The following is a 21955-nucleotide window of genomic DNA, read 5'->3' on the forward strand; positions in this document are numbered from 1 at the left end:
GAAGTTTGCTGGCTGAAACTTCATCCACAGCTGAGTCCTATCTGTATGCCCTATTTTTCTCAGATATTCTGTAAAATAATTTCTACTTGGTTTCGTTTTTGATTACCTGATTTAAAATGTAGAACTAATCAAGACTGGATAGAAAGCATCTCAAAAATATTTACATATGGCTAATTATATCAAAATAGAAAACAGCCCAGGACGGCTCACAAAAATGAATCCTATTGGATCACCTGTATGGCCATGGGGCAAAAAAAAAAAAAATCCCAATTATCCCTGCTACCAGATAATAGCATAATCCTCTTCGAGTATTTGTATAAGATAGGATCCCTTGTACTACATAAGGGTTATAAAAACAAAGGCCTCCCTTTAATCTGTAAAATAATTTGGTTAATTTAAACGAATTCTCTTTTCTCAGGTAGTAAAAATGGCCTCCATTAGCCTAAAACAATAATGGTGAATGAGTCTCAGTACCCTCGGGGTCTGTGACAATCAGAGCTAAGCAAAGAGATGGTATTGTAAGGGCCTTCCACTTCAGACCATGCTCCTGCACCAGGAGACTTGTCCAGATGGGAAATTCTTCCAAATGGAATCAGACGTCCCAGTCTAGGATGTCCCTATGGAAGCTGATGCCGGCTGGCATCAGCTGGGGAAGGCAATAACCCACCCTGCATTTATCTGAGGTAAAAGTAGAAATTTGGTTACACATGGTCAGTCTTTCTTAAAGGAAGGCTGTGCCCAAAGCCATCAGGCTTCACTCTGCAAAGAACATAACACACAGAAAGCAGGTTGTGCCCAGCGTGCAAGACCGCTTTTAAAGACTCCAAGTTCCCGCGGGGTTCCGCCAGTGGCTGCTGCCTCTCTTCTCCCTTCTGTTCTCCACCAATCGGCTCCAGTGAAGGTTGTTAAGGGCCACATTCAGGATGACTTGAATTCAAATCCAGCCTCAGACACTCGCCAGCTCTGTGACTCGGGGCATTTCCTCAGCTACTCAATGGGGACCATGACAGAGCCATCTCCCAGGGTTGTTTTGAAGGTGAAATGAGAGCCTACTTAAACAGCACTTAGCACACGCCTGGCACACAGTAGGTCTCACTCACTCCCTCTGCCCATTTCCATGCAGGCTGCTTACAGAACAACATATCCAAGCCTGTCTCTGCTCTCACATCACCAACAGCTTCCTGGCCATTCCAGCCGGGATGTCCTGGCCATATCTCAGGCACGGGCAGGTCAAAGCTGCTCTCACCCTTCTACCCAGCACACTGCCAGGGTCCTGGCTTTGTCCAGGCCTCCACCCACACTGTCTGCTTTGCAGACCACCATGCCTCCCATCTCTGGACACAGGGCCAGATCACATCAGTAATACCACTAGCTGTACAATGAGCATTTCGAAGGAATGATGTACGGCCGGATCAGCTCACTGGTGTGATGACCCCTGCCCAACCCCTCCATGACTTGTCTGTCCTTGACTGTCCTGAAGGTCGGGGACTGTCACACTTCTGAAATCTGAAACCCTGAGCACACAATAATGCTTTCACATTCAGTCCTTTGGGGTGATTCATTTACTTTTCCAAAATATATATTTTTTTCCATTAAGCACTGATTTTTCTCTCTTCTGCTCCCCCTTTCCTGCCCTCCTAATAAAGACTCCCAGCCACATTGGCCAGACCCATACACACTTCCTTCAGCAGTCTGAATCCAGCCCATTTCTGGCTTCATCCACAGGCCTCTGGAATCAGGGAGGTGTCATGGGCAAAGCTGCTTCTCTTTCCAATGTTGCCATGACTGTAAATTCTCCTGGCTGTGCTCCGCTCAGGCTGGACCAGTCCATAAAGATCTTCACAGCTTTCCCTGAAGCGCTCCATTTTCTCATTTCTTATTAGCACTATTTTATTTTCAAGGGGCTCATGATTTATGATTTACAGTGAAGATCAGTATTGTGACATCACATTTGTGGGTGACAATAAAATTAAAAGGCACAAAGTTGCGAGGTATTTCCCTCCAGTTCTGCTACCAAATGAAGCCTACAATTTACTCGTGCGTCCCACCACGATGTAAAGTCCTGAAAATGAAGAAGCCTAAGATTTGTTTACAATAACAAAGTGGAAGAAAGGGAGGAGGGAAGAAGAAAGGGTCTGCTCTCTATCCTCATTCTCCTCAGTCCCCCTGCAGCCTCCAACACAGAGACTCGCTCTCTCCTCCTAGACACTCTCCTTTTGCTAGGTTTTGGGGTCACTCCCCACCCCGCTTCTCCTTTTCCACTACTTCTCTGTCTCCTTGGCCCGATCCTCCTCTAGACCAAGCCTTCTACCCATGGGTGTCACTCAGCATCTGTCCTGGGCCCTCAGCTCTTCTCCCTCTTACCTAATTCATAGGCTCCTATGGATTCAATGACCATCCAATGCTGGCGATTATATCTCCAACTGTATGTCCAGTAGATACCTTATATCCAACCTGCCCCAAACAGAACTTATTCTCTTTCCCCCAAACCCTCCTGACTTCTGACCTTCCCTATTACTGATACCACCATCTATCCCAGTCTGAATTCTCAGCGTCATAACCTAGGAGCCATCCTGGACTCCACACTCTCTCACTGCCCCTCTCCCATTGCCAACATGGGGCCAAGGTGGCCAATTTCGCCTTCACAGCATCTCTCCTATCCACCTCCTCTTCTCCTCTGACATTGTTCCCACCCTGGTGCAGACCCATCCCCTCACCCCCCACCACTGCTGTAATCAATGCTGGGGGATAGGGTCTACCTACCTCACTCCCTCCCCATCTCCCTGCTCCTGCCACTCCAAGTGACTTTCCTAAAATGCACCCCCATCTCATCTCACTCAGTAACCTCAGATGGCTCCCTACTGTTTCTGTTGGGCACTCAAAGCCCTTCCTAACTCAGCCCCTTCCTTCCTTCCCAGCAGACCTGCACCTCACTGCCCACCACATACTCTTCCACCCAGTGGCACCCCTCCTGCTGCCCACAAACAAGACTCTCCACCTGGCCATCCTCTAAGCTCTGACTTCTGACCTCCCTGGTTCCCTTTAAGTCCCACCTCCCACAGGATGCCTTTCCCAAGTTCTCTGTTAATTACTTCCTATTTGACCTGCTCATAGTCTGTCTTGTACATATCTGTTTGTATCTCATTTCTCCATTTGATTGTGAGTTCCTTGAGAGCAGGGACTGTCTTTGGCTTCTTTTTTGCACCCCCTGCATAGCACAGTGCCCCGTAGATAGAAGGTGCTTAATAACTGTCTACTGATGAAAGAAGGGGAGGAAGGGACTTATCAGGTATTGTGCTAATCACAAGAATACAAGTACAAAAGAAAGGTTGGCTCCCCGAGGAGGTGGGTAGAGGCAGACTAAGGTGCCAGGGTAAGAGAGAAGGCTCTAAGGATAGCCAGATTTCCCAGGATGAGATGGCAGCTGAGACAAGATTTCAGGTGCAGAGACTGGAGGGAATGAACACTCTAGAGGCCCAGTGCAGTCATCCAGGGGGAAGGCATGGAGGGCCCAGGAGAAGGGGATGCACATGAGAGATGTCCTGAAAGCAGAAACAAGAGGACTGGAGACAAGGAAGCTCAGGAGAGGGAGGCAAAGAGAAGTGGCTGTGTTTGCTTGGGGTATGCTGGCTGGAGCAACATGCCGCAATCAAACACGTACTACATGCTAGTCCTTGTGTGAGGCTTGGGATCTACAGAGACAAAAGTGAATCTGGCCTGGCCCTCAAGGCGTGAAGGCTCCATCAGTGGAGTCCAGCAGCAGATTAGATCCTTGGGCTAAAGCAGAGTGAGTCAAATTTCACGTTTTTATTTTGTGAATCTTAAAGATACTTAGAAGACCATTTAAAGTTTTAAAATGGTTTTTCCATTTTCTCAACAACAACAACAAAATGTTCTGTGGATTTCTGTGCATCACAGCAGAATAAAACAGAAGTCATCCCAAGCCACCTTTTTGCAACATTTAACCTGGCAGAGGAACTAGCAGGGCCAAAATATGTCCCAACGGTCTTTGATGCTTTTTTATTGTAAATTCCTCTTTATCTAAAAAGATTCAGGGGATAAGATTTCCTGATTACCATACAAATGATTCATGGATCACAAATGTGTAAATAATCTGAAACCACAAAATATGTACATAATTTATGGACCCCGAACCTTACAGTGTCCTTCAGGCTGATCTTTGGAAATGTCTCAGAAAATGCTTTTTCTGAGTCTGTCCCAGAAAAGAAAACGACCAGCACCAACTCCTCGTCATCCTGACCACCCGGCATGACCTGGGAGTGGAGTGGGGTAAATGCAGGCTCTGGCCTGAGTGCTTCCTCAGTGGCATCAAGCCTGTCACTGGCCATTCCTCCTCAGGCTCCCATGCCAGCTACTTCTCTCCCCACGTTTTCGGATTCTTTTTACGTGCTGCCTTTCCCCTCAGACAGGGAGCTCCTCAAAGGTAGATGGTCCCAAGTGCCTGGCACACAGAAGGTACTTAATCAATGTGGACTATTATTGACTGACTCTCTAAGCAACCTTCCAATGGTAATAGTTGAGAGGCTTCTTTCTCCCTCTACAATCAGACCTCCCTTTTACAAAAAGCAGAGGAATTCGTTTAAGCGGTACTTAGAATCAGCTTCTATTTACACCCAACGTTTCAGTAATACATCTTTGGCACAAAGCTACAAAGGACCAAACTTCCCTCCATTTCCCAGTATTTTACACATATGCATTTCTGTGGTTTGAAAGGTGCTCTAATTAAAATTCTTGAAATGTCAACACTGTGAGATAAGTTGTTTGAAAATGATGCTACACATGAGAAACAGTGACAAGACAGTCTGATCTTTGCTTTACATGTGATTCGTAAAGACATGTGCCGCCTTCTTAAATCCAGCTGCCTCCCCGCTTCACGTTGTAAGAGGAACAGCAAAGTATAGGCAACACAGGGGACAGGGAAATTAATTAGTGACCCAGCCCTGGGTTTAGGGGTAAACTGAGATTCTGACATAGTCTGAAAAAAGTGGTACCAAGCAGAAAGACAATACACTATAAAACATTTTCCCTGAATTCCTTTTTTAACAAAAGATGAAAACAAATTTTCAAACAAATTCTAGTTTAGATGAAAACATTTAATATTACACTGTTGCCTGTTGGGGAAAAAATGTGAAACAAAACCCAGTAAGATCTCTTCTTCTCCAGCTCCAAGAGAGACAGCTTTCACCTTGTTTTTTTTTACTCCTGCTCTTTTTCAACTCTTTGTCTAGAGAAACACAGACAGAAACATTCCCTCTAAGAAACTTAAAAACAACAACCTGCCTTCACTGTTCACTATATTTCAGAGTGAAGCAGGTAAGTCCTATCCGAAGTAAGTAAACACAGAGTCAGCCTTTGAGGAAACAAGAGTTTTACATGGGAAATGAACCTCTTCTATCACTGTTCCCTCACCCCCAAAATGATGGACAACTGCCCTCTGGCTTAGGATGCACACAAGAAGCTGGAAAAGATGGCAATTTTAATTGAGTTGAGCATCTTTGATTCAAAATAACAAAATGTGGGATTTCCCTGCGGTAGAAGTTAAATGAAGGCCTCAGACTGCCACCAAGCTCTGTCACCTACGTGCTGGCAGAGAGGCAGCAAACAAACCTTGTGTCGAAAAACTGGCCATTGTTAAGGGCATGTGTGAATTATACTTTGTAAACTGAATCACTCACACACACTATGGCTGTTCAAACAGTCTCTATTTACTGAAATCATTTCTTGGTGCCTCAAAGTGAAACTTATTTTCCTGTCAGTGAAGTTTCTGGGCCCTGGATTCAGGATCAAATAATCATAGATATGACCAAAGATCAGTCAAAATGAAACCCTTGATTAATTGGGAAGAACTGTCAAAGATCTCCACATTCTTCAGTATTTTTGGTGGTTCTATCTGGTTGCCAATCAGTCAAACATCAGAATAAACAAACTTTCAAATAATCCAAAGGGGAGGAAAGATGCTTGGCAGGCATGGCTACAACATGGTACCTATGAAGACTTGCACATAAGCAAGACTCTAAGAGGAAGCAGGTTTAAAATCCTAGGGGAAACGGGTATTTTTACAGAAGGATTGGAAGAAGGAGGGCAGCCCTTATTTACAGCTATTATTATCACAACTACTTGCTACCTGTCTAAAAACAAAAAAACAGGAAAGTAGATCAATGGTACTTGATGAGGTCAGGAAGAATCAGGAACAATCGAAGTGAGCTGCCCAATATTCGATGACCCCATTGACCCTCCACCCAACAACACAGGGAAGGGTTTCCTACTTGACAGGAAGTTGAGATCCAAAGGGTTCAGACCAGTGCCCTGCATCATATGCCCAAATAAGTCCTGCATGAATATGAGATCTCTATGAAAACAGTCCCCTCATGAAAAGCTAGAGGAAAATGACAGAAACCACCTTTTACGTATGTATCTCTGGGTGATTCTTAACCCAAAGATGGTCTCCTGTGAACATAAGGGGTACAACAGGCAATCTTGATAAGAAGATACTAAAAAGACGCAGAAGCAAGAGATATAAAGAGAAATTTCAATTAAAACAACTGCAGACAATATAAAATCCTTGGGAATCTACCTGCCAAGACAAAGCCAGGAACTCTGTAAACAAAAGTACAAATCACTTCTCACACAAATAAAGACAGTTTGGAACAAGTGAGTAGGCTGAGTCAGTACAATTCTACTTAATTTACCTATTAGGTGCCGGACTAATCAAACTACCAAAGAATGACTTCAAAGAAAAAATGACAAAATTCATCTGGAAGAACCAAAGGTCAAGAATATCAGAGGAATTAATGAAAAAAGAATGTGAAGCAGGGTGACCAGCAGTCCTCAGAACAGTCTGGTGTTGGCCATGAAATAGCGATGCATCAGGGGAATAGACTGGGTCCACAGGATAGTAGTAAGTGATCACAGTAATCTAGGAGTCTCCAACTCTGGGACAAGAACTACACATTTAACAGATTGGAAGGAGGCACAGACCAACATCTCACACCACATACTCAGATAAGGCAAAATGGATAAATGATTTAGTCATAAAGGGTGTTATCATAACTAAATTAGGGGAGCACGGAATATTCTTTTACCTCTTGGATCTATGGAGAAGAGTTCATTACCAGATAAACAGATAGAGAGCATTACAGGATATAAAATGGATAATCTTGATAACATGAAATTAAAAAGCTTTTGCACAAACAAAACTAAAATAGTCAAAATTACAGGGGAAACAGGAAACGGGAAGAAAAATTTTACATCAAGTTTCTCTGACAAAGGCCCCATTTCTCAAATATAGAGGGGACTGAGCCAAATTTATAAAAACCATCAGCCATTCTCTCATTGTTAAATGGTCAGAGGATGTGAACAGGCAGTTTTCAAAAGAAGAAATCAAAGTTATCAATAGTCACATGAAAAAAATGCTCTAAATTACTACTGATCAGAAAAACGCACATTAAAACAATGCTGAACTACCACCTTACACCTAACGGACTAGCTAACATGACAGAAAAGGAAAATGACATGTTGGAGGGGATGCAGAAAAACTGAGACACTCATGTACTATTGGTGGGGTTGTGAACTCTTCTAACTTTTCTGGAGAATAATTTGGGACTATGCCCAAGGGGCTATCAAACTGTACATGCCTTTTGACCCAGCAATACCACTACTAGGTCTGCACAAAGAAAGTGGAAAAGGACTCATACGTACAAAAATATTTATAACAACTTTTTGTGGTAACAGAGAATTGGAAACTAAGGGGATGCCCATCCATTTGGGAATGGCTGGACAAGCTGTATATTATCGTGCTATACAGAATGATGGGCAAGATGGTTCCAGAGAAAACTGAAAAGATGTATAAGAACTGACGCAAAGTGAAGTGAAGAGAACCTGGAGAACACTGTATAGAGAGAACATTGTACAGAACAGCAGTGTTGTAAGAATGATCAACTGTGAAAGGTTCAGCCACTCTGATCAAGACAATCCCAAAGGACCAGTGATGAACAATGAGACCCACCTCCAGAGAGAGAACAGATGAACTGAATGTAGATTGAATCATACTTTTTTAAACTTTTTTTCTTGGTGTTTTTTGTATGTCTTCTTTTGCAACATGGTTAATGTGGAAATATGTTTTGTATGACTTCACATGTATAATGACTATCATATTGCTTGCCTTCTCCAGAAGGGAGGAGGGAGAGCGAGGATAAAAGAATTTAAAACTCAAATTTTTTTAAAATGTTAAAAAATTTCACATGTAATTGGGAAATATTTAATGAAATAAAAATATGTTAAAAAGGAAAAATTAAACAAGACACTTAAAAAACTCCGACACAACCAAAACCAAGATAGCTAGGCCAAGAAGAGAGACCCAACTTTGCATCAAATGTCGCTGCCCAGAGTCTGACAGTCAAGCTCTTCTAGGATTAACTGACATGACTGAGTCTGAGTGCTACTCTCCAATGGAGAAGTGGCTGACGCTTAGGAAGAGTCTATCCACAGCCATGTGAAAACAGGCTCCAAATCACTAGCGAGAGATAGGTGGAATGTAAATTAAAGCCACTTGCATCTCTACCTCACACCAACCCAATCAGCCAAGACAACAAAAGATGGAAATAGTCAATGACCCATGGGGAAAAGAGCACGCTAAGAGACTGTGGAATTGAGCGAGAAATGTGACTAATGTGGGGAGGAGGGGAACATAACCCAAGGAGGGCAAAGGCAAAAGGTCCCAAACACACCAAAACATTCTCTGCAACACTTACAGTGAGTGCCTGCTACTGAGGGTTAGGGTCAACCAAACTGTGACATTATGTGAATCGAAAGGAATATTTAAGTTGCAAGAAAATGAATATGAGGAATTCTGAAAAACGAACAGATTCTGGTGCCCTGTGAAGAGTAAAGCAGGGTCAGGTCACCTAAAAGAAAAGACACATGGGGAAGCCAAATACGTCCCTGAAGGAGCCCCTCGTGACCCTGGAAGAAATGAGGAAATTCATCTCCTCTGTCCCTCTAGGGGGGAAGGGTGGGGGCCTGGACATACATCCTGAGATGTAATTGCTTTGCTTAACTGTTTCTTGGTCACAAAGTTCTGGGGCTTCGACAGGACAAAAGAGTATGTAAGAAAATTACTCTAGGATATACCAATAAAAAGCATCAATAAAATCTAAAATTCTAACCAGCTCCTTAAATATCTTAGAAATGAGACTCCTATCAGAAAAACTGATGCAAACACTTTCTATTTGGGCTGCAGCGGTCTTGCTTATATAAAATCTTTTCAATTCTACTTCACTGAAATTGTCAGTATTCTCAGATGAGATATCTGGAAAGTAGTTAGCACAGTGCCTAAAACACGGTCATCATCGTGTTTCCTTCCCCTGCTCCCTTGTCACTCTTCCGCTACACACAGATCTGAAATGTCATTTCTCCCTTGCTCCTCTCACCCTTCCTGCCTAAGTCCCGTGCCTCTTTGGGGCTTGTCGTGGTATATGGTAGGAGTGATGGTTTATACCAAGTTTCTGCCAAGCTGTCTCCTGGCTATCTCATCCCTTTCTAAGGGCTCTGGGTTCTTGAAGGCTGTTTGGACAGGGCACAATCTCTGGCAGTTTCTGTCTTGCTGGGAAGAGTCTGAGTATGGTCCTGGGTGATGGACCACACCACCCACATCCAAATGGAGAGGCCTGTCATCAGCATGATGACCACTTGGTCACATCAAGAAACATTTTTAAATCGTCCTCAATCCTTCATGCCTCCCCTGCCCCTTCCGCAGTGACGGTGGCAGGCATGGAGACAAAGAAGGCTAAGCAGGGGTCAGTCTTCAAGCCAACTGCAAACATGAAAACTTCGTGCAATCCCATCCATCTTAACACCTTCACTGTACGTTAAAATTTTAAAGTATGCTGCAGCTAAGTGGAGGGATGACTCGTGCATCCTAACACAGGAACAATGTTTAACAGCACACCTGGTATCTCACGGTGCAATATTAATCATTAATATCTGCAAATAAACTCCAGTGAAAATGTCTGCAGCTTACAAACCAGCATCTCCTACGGAGGATTAAAAAAACAAACAGGAAAATTCTTCAAAGATCTTGATAAGATCCTTCAAATTAAATTAGTCCCCCCCTTTTTTTAACTTAGTGACCTGAGTGCCAAGGTGGGCACAGGGGTGGAGGGAAGAATGTGTGGGAAAGAATGAGAGGCAAAGCCACACTGACTCCCAGAAAACCCTCCTACCTCTACAGCATGAGGAATTTCCTAAGAACCCAAAGTTCCTGGGCAGAGAATGCCACAAGTAACATCACAAAAGCCAGAACTGATTCTATTTTAAAAGAGAGGAAACAATTCATTTTCAACGGGAGAGCCGTTCCTGAATCAGTCACCTGAACACATTCAAATACTCAACTTGTTAGAAAGATAATCCAAAGCTAGGAAAAAAATAATAGAGAGCAAAAACATGAAACATAAAACTCAGACAAATTCAACCAGACTTAACCCAGTTATGGACTATTCCTGGTGTTGTCTCTTTGCCTTTGCAATGTCGGAAGTTACTTTAATCTTCCTTTCTCTTGGGGGCATTTTTCACAAGCTTGCCTATCATTTCAATCAGCCTAATCAACTTTTATTAAACATCCAAGAAGATCCCAGGTCCAGTGCCAGGCTCTCAAATGGTCCCTGTCCTCAAGAAGTATCTATGCGATCAGTAGAGATGGCATACAACATATACAATCACACACTAAACAGATGTAAGGTAATTTTAGGAGGAAAGACACTTGCTGCTGCAGAGAAGAGAGTTCTCCTGCAGAAGATGGCACCTGAGCTGAGTCTGGAAGGAACTGTGGACTCTGAGAAGTGGCGATGAGGAAAGGAGGCATTCCAGGGCTCAGGGATGGCCTGTCTGGCCAGACTGTGGAGGAGCTAGAAGGCAGCCCTGGGTAACCAGCCTGGAGAGGTGCGCAAATTCCCTGGAGACTTCAGCACCCATTTGCCGGTGACACAAATGGCCTGCACTTGAGGACAATAGTTCTGGTGGTATTGGGGAGGATGGACTGCAGTGAGAGGTTTGCAGCCAGAAGAATGAAGGGCTGCTAGGACAGACTTGGGTCTACACTAGGGTGGTGGCTGCCAGTGGAAAGAAGAGGACAGAAGCTGTGGAGGCAAGAAATCCCTGAGTCTATGATGGGAGTGATTACAAGGAGACTGAGTGGGCAGGGGAGGCTAATGGTGCCCTGGCCCCATGAAGGATGTGTGGGGAGAAGAGAGGAAATGGCTTCAGGACACAGAACTGGGAGTGCCCAGAAGGTAAGTGATGCAGCAGAAACAGAGCCCAGGAGGGAAGTGAAGGATGAACATCTGAATGTGCACAAAGAGAAGACAGGGCCACCACGTGGGAGTGCATCCAGAGAGGGGAGGGCCCCGGGCACAGAGGCCAGTGAGTCTGCATTTCTGCCTCTGAAGACTCTTCCAGGGCAGCCCAGAAGTGTAGAGTCTAGACACCCTTCACATTTTTGTGGCCTGGACCCTGTGGCAGTCTAGGAACATCCACAGACCCTTTCACAGAATATTTTTAAATAGATATAATACATAGGATTACAAAGGACCCAAATTATATTAAAAGACACAGTTGGTCAAGCACTGAGCTTGGAGTAAGCAAGACCTAAATTCAAACGTGGCCTCAAGAACTTATAAGCTGAGTGACCCTGGGCAAGTCACTTGATTTCTGCTTGCCTCAATTTCCTTGACTGTAAAATAGGGATAAGCACAGCACCTACATTCTGGACTGTTATAAGGATCGAATGAGATCATGATTGGAAAGTACTTGGGCATGTAGTAGGGTACTTAATAAACGCATATTCCCCTTCCCTTGAAATACTGTTATCAAAATGTTTTAAAACAAAATCACAGATCTCAGGTTCAGAACTCCTGATGTACACCATTCTTGAGATTATCTACTGGCATAGCTTGCACTGGAAATGTCTTTACTTATCCCTAAAAGTATACAAAGGAAGCTACCCAGAGGCCTTTGAGAGTCAGCAAATAGTGGGGGGAAAATGCAGGTAACTTTCTCTTTGTGTGCATAGAGCTAAACGGAATAATTCCTGGGTTAAGAAATGACAAATATAGTTGAGCATGACCAGTGTAAAACAAACTGTCTTTTAAAGGAAAGAACAAGAAATTCTGTGTGCTTGAAAGGCAGGATGGAAGGAGCCCAGGGAGTCACTGTTAACAACAATAAATTAGTGGCCAACAAGACACAGCTGATGAGACAGTTGGGAAGCCTAAAATGCTGAGACAAAAGATGTAGACACTTCAAACAGACTCTCAAAGACCTTCCCTCTTTCCCTATCAAGCATGAACTAATCAGAATGTACTCTATCCTGTACCAACTCCAAAGGATCAAGAGGGAGATGGTTCAATTCAGCGCCTCCTGCATCTGCAGAAGCAAGAGCCCACAGTACTCTGGGTCCACAATTCCCCACACCCAGTGGATCCCTGTGTTTGGGGTTGGGGGAGCTGGCTTATTAAAGAGAGGTATCCGTTTCCCCTCCAATGAGTTTCCCTCGAGAAACTGGAGTGATATAACAGGAGTGCAGGCTGCACAGGGCCATGAGTGATTGGATTCTGTCCTTCCTTTGTGATGGTCCTTTGCCTCTCCCAGTGGTTTCCCTTCTTGGAGACAGCTGCAGATACAATAACTAACTCCTCTAGGGAAATGGGAAGCAGCCAGGGCCATACCTTGGCCACACTGGTGACTAGCCCATCAGCCTACCACCCTTTGGTGAGGTGTCCCTCAAAAAAACAGCAAGGAGCTCTGGGGAAGAGGATGGGTCTGGGAAAGTCTGTGGGGAAAGCCTAATCCACTCACTCACAAAGCAAGTACAGATGAAAGTAGACAAGCCCTCTGGAGGGCCAAAGGCCACACTGGGCCTGTTTAAAAATTGACATTATCTGCTCCCCTTGATCACCAGTGGGCTACATGAGGAAGCAGAGATGGAACTCAGGGAGCTGAGGCTGAGAAGAGCAGACAGAGGAAAAGAATCGATCCAGCAAGGCAGCAGCCTCAGCAGCTCTGCTCCCACCAGACATCTGGCACCATCATGAAAAGCACTGACACATAAACAGCCCAGTTCAACGAGTGTCTGGTCAGGAACAAGGACAACAGTCCCAGCAGCTGCAGTAACTCCCATACCCATCATGGGGCATTTTGTGACACCATCCCACTGAGCTTCATCACAAGGCCCTCGTGCTGACCTGACCTGGATCACAGGGGGAGTTCGTGGTGTCTTCAGCTCAGCCATTCAGGGCCTACCCGCACCACTCTACAGCCCTCCTACAAAATGCCTGCAACATGTGGGATGGAGAGGGAGTCCATCTCCTGCAAAGTCCAAACAAAGAGGCCACAATTCTCCAGATGCTCTGGTTTCTAAATGGCGTGATACTTATGGCATGGCCCTAAATGGCATCCTCATTTAGATGTGATGGCACTTAAAGAATACTAAGCGGATGAAGCAAGCCTAGTTATTCAGACCGTGACATGTAGGTATCCAGGTAGCACATTCAGCAAGGCCTCCAGCAAACGTCTTTTAGACTGTCACTAAAGATAACAGTGGGGCTCCAAACTTGAAAGGAGGAAGAGTACAGGATAGACTGCATTTGCAAAGTGGCATGCTGCATTCAGGGATCCCACACTGCACCCTGACACAAAAATTCAGCTTCTCAGGGAACATCCCGCTGACCAGTGATCCAAAGAGAAAGGGGGAGGTGCAGGTAGGTGCTGCTATCTGCTATGTTTTAGCATATTCCCAAGAATGACTGGGTGACAGACCTGTCATAAAACACATCACAAAGGACACATAAGACTGGACAGTAAAGTGGCCCGACTGGTCATGCAGCAAGAGCTAGAGATACTAGACAGTCAGCCCAAAGGTTACAACAGGGGACACAGAACCCTAAACACCTAGAGTGAGAGTGCAAGGACACCAGGAAGATCCAGTTCCCGAGGATCTATGTCTGGATAGGGACCCACCAGGCTGTGAGCTGGATTGAGAGGGGGAGCCTTCTCATGTGTGGCAGCTCCTCCAAGTAGGTATTTGTGTATTCTGTTCATGGAGATGCATGTCTCTCTTTCAATATCATGAATGGCTCTCTTTGAGAAATTTTAGGAAACTTCAGGACAAAAGCAGCTCAGTTTAATAACTACAAAAACGTTCATATTTAAACATAATGTAAAACCCTATATATACATATATAAAATGCAGATAGATAGATGGATAGATAGATAGATAGATAGATAGGTAGACAGACAGATAGATAGGTAGACAGATAGACAAATAGACAGACAGATGTCAACAAAACCCTGCAAGAAGAGACAGTAAGAGATACACCACTTAAAATGACTCTAGGCAGTATAAAATACTTGGGAGTACACCTACCAAAACAAACCCAGGAACTATATGAACAAAATTATAAAAAACTTTTATACAAATAAAATCACATTTAAATAACTAGAAAAATGTCAATTGTTCATGGGTAGGTAGGACCAATAAAATAAAAGTGACAATTTTACTAAATTAATCTCAATTTACTCAATGCCATCCCAATTAAATGACCAAAAATATCATTTGACTAAGTTAGAAAAAATTCATTTAGAAGAACAAAAGGTCAAGAATATCAAAGGAGCTAATTAAAACAATGCAACAGAAAGACGTTTAGCGGTACCAGGTTTTAAACCATGTTATGAGGCAGCAATGATCAAAAATGCCTGCTGCTCGCTAAGAAATAGAAAGGCGGATCAGTTTAACAGGGAAGACATACAGTCTACGGTAGCAAATGACTATAGTAACCTTGTGTTTGGCACAAGGTTTTAGTGATAATAATTCATTATTTAGTAAAAATTGTTGGGAAAATTAGAAAGCAGTATTAGAAACTGGGAATAGACCTAGAGCTTACACTGTTTATCAAGATAAAGTCAAACTGGATACATGAGCCAGATAGAAAAGAAGGTATTATGAGAAAATTCGAAAAACTATGGAACATAGTACCTATCAGACTTATGGATAGGAGAATGTGTGAATAAACAAGAGACAGCACTGTGAGGTGGGTAATTTTGATAACATTAAATTTAAAAATCAGAAGGAAAGCAGAAAATTGGGGGAAATTTTTTATAGACAGTTTCTCAGAGAAACATCTCAAATCACAAATACAGAAGGAACTCCGTCAAATCCATATGAATACAAGTCATTCTCCAATCGATAAATGGTCAAGGATATGAACGAGCAGTTGGCCAATGAAGAAATCTGACCAATTTATGGTCACATAAAACATGTCCTAAATCATGACTGACTAGAGGAATGCAGATGAGAACAACCCTAAGAGGTCATTTAAAACCTATCAGATTGGCAGAAATGATGAAAGGGGAAAGCGACAAATGTTGGACACCAATTCATTGTTGGCAGAGCTGCGGTCAAACTGGAACCCACCCCACTCCAGTGCTCCTCTCTCCTCCTCCCCTGTGCCCTGGGTCTCCTCATATGACCCTGTTAAGACCCAGGTACCCCCTGCCAATGAATTCCCTTCCCATCATGTCTCCATGCCACCATCTAGATAGCCAGGTAGTGACTCTCTGTGAGAAGTGAGGGCCCCCTCAAAGAGCTGAAAAGGGAGAGCAAGGTCTGTAGAGATAATTCCCCTACAGTGCCTACATCCTTATGACAGAACCAAAAGGTACAGAGTCAAGATCCCACTTGTCTGAATATTTGAACATTTGTTTGATAACAAAAAAAAAAAGTCATGCAGATTTTTGGGGCAACAAGGAGGCCATCCTCTTGAGTATAAATGTGTTAGGACCACATGAGATTCTCTGAAGAATGTAGCCACAGAGACCCTCACATCCAAAGAGACCTATGCTTAACCCACTGTGAAGGATGCTTTACCGAAGGTCCATCCAGACTAGAAGGGTCTCCACCATGCTGGGCATCCTCTAGGGCCTCTGTCAAGATATCTGAGACTGCCCTAACAGTCCACATAAAAATGCTTCAAGTCCGGCCAATGACACACAGAAAAGGTCAGAAATACCAGGAGAAGCCCTGGTACCAAGGTTACTTCAAAGGGCTCTGAGAGATGTAGACACCAACAGCCACACTGGGCATGTTCTTCTCCAACAACCCATACCTTGATTCTAGGAAAGTACACAGTAGCGTACAATTATTAGAAGGTAGGCACAGTCAGTCCCTTTCCTAAGGCTTTTATAACAGACTAACATTTTTTAAATCCCTATCTGATTTTACTTTATGAAAATCAATAACGGCTACACAATGGTAATCACCTTTTTATTTTAACAGATTCAAGTGAAATGAACCTATAAATAGATAAACAAATGCAGTCTAACCCATCTGTTGGCCATTCTTTAGCAAAGAAACTAAGAACAGTGTAAATTTTCCATAAAAAAGTGTCATCTTTCAGTCATAAAATCCATATCTTAATTCTAAATTGAAGCTATTAAGGAAGAGCTGTGTGGTTTGATTTTAAACTTAATGTCTGTGAAGTAATTGTAAAATTTAATTATATTGAAAATCGTCCATGTCTTCCCCCATCTGTCTCCCTAGGACAGTACCCAAAACAAAGACATGAATCACTCCCTCTGACTGTGGAGTCATATTTGGGAACAAAATGTCAAGGTCTGTGGGGGAAACACCAGCAGGACCATAGAGGACTGGTTTGAGAACATTCTGCCTCAGTTTACAAAACTCTGAACCAAGTGCACAAGAGCTGGAAACCCAACACTCAGAGGGAGATGGGGTGATTGCGAACACAATCACGTCTCTTCTTTAGATGATGAGAAGGGGAGGAATGGTCAACTGGGGAAGGTGGGGAAAGTAAAGGCAGGGAAAAAGTTCTAAGTCCTGAAAAAATGAAGCTGGAGTTGAAGCTTTGTGGGAGGGAAAACCTATGGGCTGTCCCAAGTGGGAGGTTTCATGCCATGGGGTCCAGAAAGCCAAATTCAGATTCTGCTGCTGACATATGTGACCCTTGACAAGACTCTTAACCTATGTATGCCTGCAGAGGAGTAGCCACCATCTTGTGACCTGCATGTAATGGGGATCCCTGCACTGATGCTCTCTCTGTTCCTTCATGGATTCCCACTTTCCTATCCCAAGGGTCCAGTGATCATCAAACAAAGAACAGTCCAGTGGCTGAGCCTTCCAAACAGACCTCTGGGCTACTGGGAGGGGGGGACTATGTGTATAAAATCAGGCCTAACAGTATGACGGGTGACTGGTAACAGGAGTAAAAATACAGGCAGACCACGGTGGTCATACCATAGCAGCTTACCCACATGAACTGGATTATCTTAGTCATGTATCTTAAAAACACTCAGCAGAAACAAACATGCCCTTTATTCAAAGACACAGTTTTAAATGGGTATGGTAGATCTAAAAAAACTTTACAATACTTTAACCCCTGGTTAAGATCATCACAGTCCTAATGGGAACAGGAAGCTGGGATCCAGGATGCACAAAGGTCTGTTGGTCTGCAAAGGATCGCGCCGTAGGATGCAAGGCTCAGATACATCATGCCTTCATGGGCTCAGCCTCCTCCCAGGCTCCTGTCTCCTGGATCAGCTCTCACTCCTGGAAGCCCCTCTCTGGTGACCGATCCTGAAGAGCCCACCCTTTTTGCTGCTCACTCATGCCGTTAAGGACACATTGGCCTGCCAGCGACTCCACTGTCTCATTCATTCATGCCCAGTCAGGCCAAAAGATGGAATTTTAAGTGGGATATTGCCAGCGTTGGGTCACCTAACACACCAACAACATGAGGGAATTCCTGACATAGAAACTGGCCCTGATTTCCAACCAGATCATCTTCCTAAAGGCACAAATTTCAACCAAAAGTTGTTCTCTGGGTGTGTGTGTGAGTAAAAGAAGTTCTAAAAGAAAGTCTCTGCTTCCTTTAACAAGTGGAAACAGGCATTGCTTCCAGTAAAACACACAACTTAAACAGCACTATTTGGGAAAGACCCAACAATCATGATTAAAGCCACAGAGATTCGGAAGAACTCTGACACAAGGATTTCTAACTTGTCCTGTTGGTCTGCGAGGGTCTGCAAGTCAGTGAAGTCCCAAGGCCGTAAGCATAGTAGTCAACAGAATGCTTAAAACTATTAGCACATCAGGCCCAGCAGGGCGGCAGCTAAGGACTGTTAAGATTACAACTCCAAATACGTCGCTTTTCGGTGATGACCGCTATGCAGAAAGCATGACAAAGCCACTGTAATATTTTAAAGATTAAAAAAATCTTGTTTACTTCAAAAAAGAGAAAATATAAGGCAAACCTGGTGAATAATCTGAGCCACAGGCAGCTGGTCAGCATAATTCAGCGGCTCTGTTAGCTCTTCATCCTTTTGGCATTTGAGGTGACTGGAGGAAAAATGGAAAATACAAAAATAACATAAATGCTCAAACACATTAAATGCCGATATTAGAAAACACAAAGTTAAATATAACTTAAAATGTCATTTATTACTAAATTCAAATTTAACACAAATGCCCACACTACCCTAAAATTCAGCATTTATTCAAACATCTTTGAAAGCATGTTAATAGCAGAGGATAAAAATCTAACTTCTTCTATGTCAGTGGACCATCCTAGCTGCCTCCTTCACATTCCTCTTGTTCTCTATGGTCCCCAGTTCTTCTTCAAAGGCCCACATTACTTACATGTTGTAGCTTGTCTGTACCCCCATGCACCTGGTGACTACTGAATGTCATGTCTTACCACAACGTGCAACCCCAGCAGGACGCTGATATTAAAGAGACAGGAGGAAGAGCTTCAGGAGCATTAGAGGTAAAGGCAATTCAGTCTAATTTCCTCCCAAGCCCAATTCATCCAAGAAATGACAGGAGAAATGAAGAGAGCCCTCTAGCACATCCAGTGGATCCCTGTGATGACATCTGGGGACACCATGGACAAGAGTCTAACAGGATGAGCAGGCATGGATGAGTCTCAATCGACATTTACAGGAGGAAAGAAGCAAACACATGAGAGGGGATTGTAGATCCATCTCCATATTTGACTATATAATTATGAGTGTGAGGCCAGATCCCACTGAATCTAATATTGGACCTACTACTGTCAGCATCTGGGGATTCCTCTGTGGCCAACCTACAAGTGAAAGTAAATGCAACCTCCAGCTAAGTGATTCCACGCCATACACTCTATTGTTCTACTGATGTTTTTTTTTCCCAATGAAATATAAGGTCCTGACATAAAATAGCAAACAAAGCAGGGGGCCTTAGTTATAAGCAGTCAATTTTCCCAAAATAAAGATCATTCTGACCCTATTGTACTATAGTACTTAGCCATACTGAATATTAAGAAAGGTCCTCAATGGAGGGAAAACACTCTAACATACTGTTTTGTTTCCTTTTTCAATGAGTTTTATTCATGAGCCATTCTCTCCCTGCTCCTCTTTCACCAAAGACCTAATTAAATGACGTCAGAGAGTAGTGGGTGTCACTGCCAAGTCTGCAAAATGGTGTTCCCTTTGGGATCAATATTCTTGTTTTATTTTTCCACCTCTCCTGGTTTCAGTCCCACTGTCATGTCACCATGACTTTACTATAATACATTTTACCAACCCTCAATGATATCCAGTATCGAGGACTAGAGCCAGGAAGACCAAGCAGAAGCAAAAATGGGAGCTAGAGAAACACAGAATGTGGACTCAGAGGCCTGGGTTCAGATACTGGCTGTGTGACCTCGGGCAGATAACTCACTTTTCTCTTGCCCTCATTCTGCTCCTCTATGAATGAAGAAAGCTGGACTGGCTGGCCTCTAAATCTGAGATGCCATGATCCCCTTTCTTCCACTTGCCCTGTCCCCGTCACGGATGCTCTGAGCAGGGCCCTCAATTTCGCCTTTTCCTCCCCCATCAGACCCTGCCTTCATTCTCAGGTGTAAAGGGCTTTAGACAGGATCCTCTAACCTGAGGCCTCCCAGGTCCTGGCCACTTCTCTTGGGAGGATTTATGGTAAAAACATGGACAAGAGTTTAACACAGGATAAACTGGCATGGAGAGTTTTGTCCACACTAATGAAATCATGGACCAAAGTATCAAATAATTTATAAAACTGCAAACTGATTTAATAATATAGGCTGAGGGTGGAAGAAGGAAGAGGAATGATTCACGATCAACTCCACTTTATCCTGCAGTCCTTGGGAGCGGGGAAAGGGCAGGGAGAGAAAGGACAACTGAAGGGCTAAAATAAACCATCTCCTGCCACCACCTTTCCTAAGTGCCTTTGAAACAATCCGTCCAGCTTGACATCGATTTCCCTTCTCTTCTCTTCCTCCTCTCTGGTGATGGGGACAAACACTGCAATGGCCAGAACAGCTGTCAGAAGACGGGGTTCAAACCTCCATCCCCCCATCCTGCCTGCTTTCAACCTCAAGCAAACACCTCACTTGGGGGTGGGGGGGGGGGGGAGTTTCCTCAACCATAAAAATGAGGGTTTCAACTCAATGGTCTCAAAGGTCCTGCCCAGAGCTGGGCTGAGGATCCCACCATCCTAGGAAGGAAACGGAAACAATGAAGAGTCAAATCACCCTCTAAGTTGTTGATGAGATACATGGAGTCAAATGGGGAAGCCCTAGGATGTGTAGGGACTCTGAGGGCAACAACACCAGAGATGACCCTTGTGTGTGTCCCATGGAATGGAAGCCCACAGTCTTTAGTGATCTCTTCCATGCCAGCTCTCCTTGGACTGTGGGCTCTAATTCTCCCCACACACACACACACATACACACATGTGCACTGTGACACACACATACACACTGAGGATAGACATCCAAAGGAAAGAGAATCCCTGTTCTCAAGAAGTCTACATTCTAGGACAGAGGCCAGACAAGGGTGCTGTGTAACTTTTGTGGAGCATAGGGGATTCCCTAGAAATGCCCTTTTCAGAAGCAATTGCTAGTCAGAATAGGAGGCAAAACGTGGAGAGAAGAACATGGAAGAAAAGAGAGAGCAGCACAGAAGTGGGTCTGGGGCCCGCCAGAGGAGGTAGATAAGGTGAGTTTGTCCCAGCTCATCAATTAGGACAAACCAGCCCAGGATAGTGGTTCCAAAGCTGAAGGAAAACCATGGCCTGGTCTCAGGAGCTGCAGCCAAGGGGGAGGAAGGGCGGAATTGGCCGGGATGGGGAGAGTGGCCTCGGTCTGGGGCCAGCTAGCTAGCGTGAGCAAGTGAGGTCATGGACTAGAGCAGGCCAGCCCCAAGGCAGCTGCTGGAAAGCAGAGTGAAACAAGTCACCCAGAGAATGGGCATGCGCCCAGAGAATGGACACACAAAGGCACCAAAGGAATTTCAGGAGACAGAGCAACAACAATTGGCGAGATCAGGAAAGGCCAAACAGAAGTGATGACCGTGTCCTCAGCAGCTCCCACACTGCACAATCTCTGCAGCTGACCCCTCAGTCCTTCTGCTCCCATGATCTGTCAGCCAAGACATCTCTCCTGGATTGCTCTTTTCCCTTTATGAGCCCCAATCATAGCTTCAAACTTCAAGCTCCTCTCCCTCCAGAAATCGGTGTTAATTAATCCTCGGCCTCCATTTTGTTTATTTGTCTTTCTAGCTATCCCCCAGACCTCTTTTCTTCGGCTGTTTCACAAATTCGAGGTTGCTATGGAAACCTAAGTCCTCCTCTTTCGGTAAGGCAGGTTCTCCAGAAAACCTGCACAATTTCAGTGGTGGTTGGGTGGATCTTTGGTCTTGTCTTTTCCAGTGTCTGACTTTCTTATTAATTCCCTGGACAGAACTTGGTTCTTCGATGACACTGGTAACCTCTACGTTTCAACTTGTGGCATTTTGATGCTCCCTTCGTTTAACGCTATCAATCAACAGACCAAGGTCCCAGCTCTGTGCCTCAGTGCTGAGGAGGCTTTGTTAC

General features: G+C 44.1%; 1 protein-coding gene across 3 annotated transcripts in view; it reads right to left on the bottom strand.

The window, feature by feature from the left end:
* PIGK (phosphatidylinositol glycan anchor biosynthesis class K) overlaps positions 1 to 21955 on the bottom strand; it is a 91101-nt gene that overhangs the window by 13552 nt on the left and 55594 nt on the right. For 2 of the 3 annotated variants that reach the window (XM_072649891.1, XM_072649893.1), the window contains one exon: positions 18340 to 18424. The exons of the other annotated variant lie outside the window; for it this stretch is intronic. In XM_072649891.1, coding sequence (XP_072505992.1) covers positions 18340 to 18424 — 85 coding nt within the window. The remainder of the gene's footprint in view (positions 1 to 18339; positions 18425 to 21955) is intronic. 3 annotated transcript variants of the gene reach the window in all.

The sequence above is a fragment of the Notamacropus eugenii genome, chromosome 2 (assembly GCF_028372415.1).
Source record: "Notamacropus eugenii isolate mMacEug1 chromosome 2, mMacEug1.pri_v2, whole genome shotgun sequence".
Taxonomy (NCBI): Eukaryota; Metazoa; Chordata; class Mammalia; order Diprotodontia; family Macropodidae; genus Notamacropus; species Notamacropus eugenii.